The sequence below is a fragment of the Nicotiana tomentosiformis genome, chromosome 1, assembly GCF_000390325.3.
Source record: "Nicotiana tomentosiformis chromosome 1, ASM39032v3, whole genome shotgun sequence".
NCBI classification, from domain to species: Eukaryota; Viridiplantae; Streptophyta; class Magnoliopsida; order Solanales; family Solanaceae; genus Nicotiana; species Nicotiana tomentosiformis.
Genome location: NC_090812.1, coordinates 101,420,871 through 101,427,702, shown reverse-complemented (window position 1 = coordinate 101,427,702; position 6,832 = coordinate 101,420,871). Strand labels below are relative to the sequence as shown.

The 6,832-nt window shown below is 41.6% G+C and overlaps 1 protein-coding gene across 1 annotated transcript; it reads left to right on the top strand.

Moving 5' to 3' along the window:
• Window positions 1–578: 578 nt before the first annotated feature.
• On the top strand, window positions 579–1,733 carry LOC104097512 (uncharacterized). Its single transcript, XM_070198371.1, has 2 exons — window positions 579–588; window positions 1,225–1,733. The coding sequence occupies exons 1-2, from the start codon at window positions 579–581 to the stop codon at window positions 1,731–1,733; spliced, it is 519 nt and encodes a 172-aa protein (XP_070054472.1).
• The last annotated feature ends 5,099 nt before the right edge of the window (window positions 1,734–6,832 follow it).

Sequence of the window (6,832 nt, the reverse complement as noted above, 5' to 3'; positions counted from 1 at the left end):
GAGGAAGGGTGGGTCATAAGGCCTACACCTGAAACTACACGTACCGGTGTAGGGGTGGATTGGGATTATTCCCCTTATTTGGGATGAAATTGGAACCTTTGGGAAATTATGATATTATTCCCCTTAATTGGGATGAAACTGGAACCTTTTTGGATTGGAAAAGTCAACCCACACGACATATGTGGGAAGGCGGCCTAGCTAATCGGGTGGAGATCAGATGTCATGTTGCGCACATGGTGGTACTACTCTTGGTAACAACTTTCTTTCGTATCACCTGTCAAACCACAATGTCCGTGGGGAGATGGCCTAGCCGATCGGGCGTGATCGGACTCCGTGCTAACAAAGACGGTGGTATATCGGTGCTAATGATCTCCCAACCAAAATTGTATATGAAGTTCGTATTTTGAAAATTATTATGTTTTAACTGAACATTTGGATATTGTTGATTATGATACTCTGTTTCAATGTGTTGCCTTTCTTATATTGGCATTCTATTTTGAAAGAGGATTTTTAGCTATACATACTAGTGCTATTCGACGGTACTAACATCCCTTTTTGCCGGGGGCGCTGCATCTTTAATGGATGCAGGTAGTTCTACAACAGACGACATTGATCAATGATAGCAATGCACTCTTTTCAGCTGATTTGGTGAGCCCCACTTCATTTCGGGGTCATATATCTTTTGTTTCTCATGTACTGTGGTTTGAGGTATAGCTGTGGCCTTATTGCCGACATTTTCATATTACTCTTCTATTGTATTAGAGGCTCCGCAGACAGGTTGTGGGTTGTGGTTGAAGTTGAGAACTGAACTAGAAATGTTGGTTTTTAGAAATCATGTTTTTCATTAATTCTATAAATTCGTAATGTTTTGGAAATTATGAATGAAACTCCAAATTGGAATGAAAAGGAAGTTGTTAATAAAAAATTTTCAGTGATTAATTAATGGAGTACATCTCCTCTTTATTCATGGATGAGTTTGGTAGTAGGAAATCTAATAGGCTTGCTCTGCCGGGTTCTCTCGGTTGAGCGCCGGTCGCGCTCCTCGAGTTTGGGGCGTGGCACCAAACTTCCAGCATTCCTGCAATTTTCACAATTTCATTAGTTTCGGGAACACATTTCAATACTTTCGCACTAAAAGAAAAGCTAAAAGGTGCTAATAAGCAATCAAAATCCCCACTTATCACCCATTACTATCTGCTCACAATTTTTGTGTTTCACCTACAGAGGTGGTCTACGCCCTTGAGAAGCTTGGAACAAAGGTGAAATGGCCACCAAAGATGAGGTCTGATCTGAGCACCAGGAAATCTGACTCTCTCTGCGAATTCTACGAGGAACGCAAACACAAAATAGAAGATTGCATCGCCCTAAGGCAAGAGGTAGCGAACATGCTACATCAAGGGCACCTCAAAGAACTGCTCGGCGACAAACACAGAAATACCTTAGCAAGGGGTCGAGAACGCCAAGGCCCACCAAAGCCACCTTCACCAGCTCATATCATCTATATGATTATTGATGGAAGCGACGATGCCTCCACAAATGACATCAAGTTCACCACCACCCACAAGCTCAAAAGATCGATTACCCACGAACGGTATGATAGACTCGAAGAAAGTATCATCTTCGATGAGTCAGATGCTGATAGTTTGACTTTCCCTCACAATGATGCCTTTGTCATTACTTTACGAATTTTATTTACTGATGTTAAACGAATTATGATCGATGACGAAAGTTGAGCGTGCATTATCCATCCTGGAGTCCTCGCACAAATGAGACTCGAGGATAAGATAGTGCCACGTTGAATCACACTAACCGATTTTAACAATGCAATTGAATGGAGGATAAGATAGTGCCACGTTGAATCACACTAACCGATCTCACCGGAGGGATAACCCTATAGACAACATTCCATATCATGGACCAGGCCACTGCATACAACGCCATCGTAGGACGACAATGGATATACCCTATGAGAGCTGCCCCCTCCAGCTTATATCAAGTGATCAAATTCCCAACACTTTGGGGAATATTCAGCATACAAGGGGAATAACGCACGTCCCCGGAATGCTACCGGGTCTCCATGCACACCACGATAACTCAACAAAAGAAAGATAAGGAAAAAGAAGCATAGCAATCAGCAGGGTCGAGGTCGCCACAAGATGAAGCTAAGGAAGTCATTACGGACCCTAAAATGGTCGAAGTTGGAGAGTCAACCATATAAGACCTTGACCCTGTCCAATTAGATCATAGCGACCTTAGTAAAAAAGCCTACATCGGCTGCAAAATATGAGAACCAGGTAAATTTAGCCAATTCTTATAAACTAACGCAGATTTGTTTGCCTTCAACCATGCAGATATGCCGGGCATCCTCAAAGAGATCGCCACACACAAACTGAACGTTGACCCCTTCTATCCCCCGGTAAGACCTCTTCCAATGAAAGTTCAACCCCACCATCAATGATGCCGTCCACAAGGAAGTAGAGAAGCTATAACGAATGGTTCCATCAAGGAATCAAAATACTCCAAATGGATTGCCAACATGGTGATGTTCAAAAAGAAAAATGGGAAATGGAGGATATGTGTGGACTTCACAGACCTAAACAAAGCATGCCCAAAAGATTCATTCTCGTTGTCGCATATCGACCAACTCATCGATGCAACGGCGGGGCACGAGTTTGTTAAGTTTTCTAGATACATATTCGGGTTGCAACCAGATACTCATGGAGGAGGAAGACTAAGAAAAAACCACATTCATCACCCATATGGGGGGATATATTGTTATAAGGTCATGCCATTTGGGTTGATGAACGCAGGGGCTACCTATTAAAGGTTGGTCACAATAATGTTCAAAGGCCAACTCGAAAAAGCCATAGAGGTATATATCGAAGACATGCTGGTAAAATCCGTGAAGGCAGAGGATCATATCGATCACTTAAAGGAAGCTTTCGATACACTAAGACAGTACGGGATAAAACTAAACCCCAAGAAATGCGCGTTTGGCGTAGCCTCGGGAAAATATTTGGGCTTCTTAGTATCGCAATGAGGAATTGAGGTCAATACAGATCAAATCAAGGCTATCGACGGAATACATGAACAATTTACTACTAAGAAGCAAGTCCAAAGATTGATTGGTCGAATTGCCGCCTTATGTAGGTTTATCTCGCGATCGTCTGATAGATGTCGCAGGTTTTACAACGTACAAGTCTAAAGTTAATGGCCTCAAGTGGACGCCCGAGTACATGAATAGTTTACTACTAAGAATCAAGTCCAAAGATAACGGCCTCGAATGGACGCCCGAGTGCGTACAAGCACTGCGAGAACAAAAGGTGTACTTGTCATCGCTGCCTTTGCTCTCAAAGCCCGAGCCCGAGGAACACCTCCTCGTCTACCTCTCCATCTCCGATGTAAAAGTAAGTGTGGTCCTGGTTCGAGAAAATAAAGGTACGCAATCTCCTATTTATTATATCGGCAATACACGTGTCGACGTCGAGATGAAGTACCCACACCTCGAGAAGTTAGCCCTGTCCTTGGTCGTAGCTTCACGAAAGGTTAGACCCTATTTCTAGTGCCACCCTATCTCGGTCATCACCACCTTTCCTTTAAGAAGCATTTTACATAAACTCGAGCTGCCGGGGAGGCTGGCCAAATGGTCCATCGAGCTAAGTGAGCACGACATCACATATCAGCCTGGAACAATAATAAAGTCGCAAGTGCTCGCCGACTTCGTCGCAGACTTTAGCGCAAAAGTAATGCCTGAGGTCAAAAAGGAAGACGCTCAAGCTCTTTTCAAACACAAGACCTCTGGATATTGTACACTGATCCTCGCCCAATCCACACTCAATCAATGACTGAAAATGGTCGTTGGAAGAATACTACCCAACAATGAGTTAGGGTCGATTTCCTCAAGGAGTTAAATATGGGTGTTGGGGTGTACACTTGACGAGCGTAGATGAAATAGCTCAATTACACTTTCAAACAAGAGGGTTTTGTAATTTACTTCTACAATCTATACTAGCAATGATTAACTAGAGATTGAATAATTATTTTTCTTGTTTTTCAAATAGGTAAAAGGCCTAGGGTTGTAACCTTCACCTAGGTGTTAATGTCACGACCCAACTGGAGGGTCATGACTAGCACCCGGGCCATACTTGCGGAGTACCAACGTATATTTTATCTAATCTTTCTTATTATCTTTAAGGGCCGACAAGATCAATATAAATGGTAGACATGGATCATGAACATCCAACAATAAAAGATAATGTCATGAACATACATAACATGGGATGACAAGACTGTCAAGAAACTATATATAAGGTACGAGCTACCATGCTGCCATGAAAGACTATACAACAAAAATTAGCCGACAAGGCATTCCAAACCATACATGAGTCGAAACCTGTCTATGAGCCTCTAAAAGAACATAAATGCTACAACATTGCCGGAACAGGGCCCCGACATACCCATAATGTCTATAACAAAAATGCATACCAAGACCACGGCAAGTCCGGAGAAGGGATCTCGCCAATAACCGCTGAACTGGATAGCCTACTGTGATGGGGGAGCTGCGTCTACCCGTCTATCAGGACCTGCAGCACGACATGCAGCGTCCACAAATAAAAAGGACGTCAGTACGAATAAAGTACTGAGTATGTAAGGCAGGAAAGCATAAGTGAGAACAGTAATGTAAACAGGGATAGAGAATATACAACCTGTGACATCTGGGTACCTCTGAGGGCTACTGACATGAAATACATGATACATACATATATATACATAAACTTTTAAAACATACGCCTTTGTGGGCATCACCATCATCATATCGTACCCGGCCGTAATAGGCTCGGTAAAACGTACCCGGCCATCATAGGGCTCGGTAGAATCGTACCCGGCCACGTGGAGCTCGGTAAAACCCAACTGATCAGTGGTTGAACAATAGGTGCCATACCCGGCCGACTATAGCGCGGCTCAGTAGAGTAAAATAGATACATATATATGATGCATGCTGGACTCATTGGAATCATATTTTGAACCTTTCGGAGTGACGTAAGGTCGGTATCCTTCGTACACGTTATTAGGATTAACTCTTCATCAAGAATCTTATAAGAATCAGGAACTACCAACAACATTGATAATATAAGAATAAGAGAAGTAACATCAATATCAATCGTTTCATAAGAAGGGCAGCAATGTAAGTACTGCTAGCTTCTAAGAGTAGAGTATCTTTGGGAGCTCGTTCATTACATTATGTACAATCGGAGTCATGCAAAAGAATGAAGGGGATAGCCTCACATACCTTGTATATACTGCCCAACCTCAAGCTATGCAAATGTCACGACTCCTTAGTCTACAATAAGACGAATGACACTATCATTATCGTTTAAGCGTCGTAACTATTATGTATCGACCGCAACCTATTTTACGATGAAACGGACAGCACCTCCCCTATTTATATGACTTTCCACAAGTCAATAAAATCACCAAACAGCCCAAACAACATCATTAATAATCATATTGAGCCTCCAAAATAGTCCACCAACCAACAACATTACTACCAAGCCTTTCGATATATATTTCACAAGTTCTAGCTTCAACGACTTAGCTGCAACTTGGATAATCTTAAATATATATAGAGTAAGAGGTTCCTTACCTTTAAACAGAAAGAACAACTCCAATTTGACCTTAATTTTCCACGAAATATCCCTTCAATTCTGCCACAAGAACAAGGAAGCGAAACTAGCAATTAATTCGGGTTTTTCGGCACTAGAATTACTTTAGAAGACTTGAAATCACCTAGGGTTGATATTAAAAACTTGAAGGTGTATTTACAGAACATAAAACACTTAAAACAACCTCCCACACGAGCTGGAACAACACAAAAATCAGCAACAACAAGAAGAACAAGAAACTTACTAGCGCCACGGGATTCCTGACATTTGATTTGTGTTGTTTGCCCTTTGTTTGGTTCTTGGATCATGAGAGAACCTTGAGAGACTGATTTTAGGGTTATAAGGTCTGAATATACTGAAAAATAATGACTTAAAACGGGGTTGAGGTATCTTATATATGTCCATATGTCTTAAACCGCCTTTGTGGGCCCCATAGAGAGCAGCTTGGCGCACTCTCGCGAAAACGCGAATATCTCTCTATTCCGAGATCGTATCGACGAACGGTTTAATGCGTTGGAAACTAGACTCATAGATCTTCAATTTGATAGGTAGATCACCCCATAATTCCAAGCACATTGGGAGTAAAATGCAGTAACATTTGACCTAAAGTTTAAGTAAAATTATAAACCTAAGTTGCGACAACTTTTATCGACTTTTGTTTCATAACTCGCTTGACTTCAAGACTTATGATGCGGATATTATATGATTCAAATACATTAAAACAAGACCTCTTGGGACAGTTAATCACCTCTAGTGTTACCCGAAAATACGGGTTACAACATCCTTGATTCGTTTAACTTCTAATATTTGTTAACCACTCTTATACACCCTTGTATCGTTTAAGACCAATAGGATTAACTTCTTATCATCTCAAAGATAATCTCTTCTTGGATTTACATCGACTAACTTACGACGTGATCTATGGTATGCGAATTTGGGTTGTAACACCCTCTCCCCCTTAGGAACATTCGTCCTCGAATGTAAGGGTTTATGGGGTGTCTAACTCATCGTGGATTCCGACGGAGATTTCCGGCTGAGTTTCCCCCATAAAATGGACACTAGCCAAACTTGCAAGCAGTTAAACCCAACCTATGGCCTTACAAGACTATACAAAGCATTATGGATATGTACATTATCTGCATATCACCATTTTGTATTAAAAAAAAGAG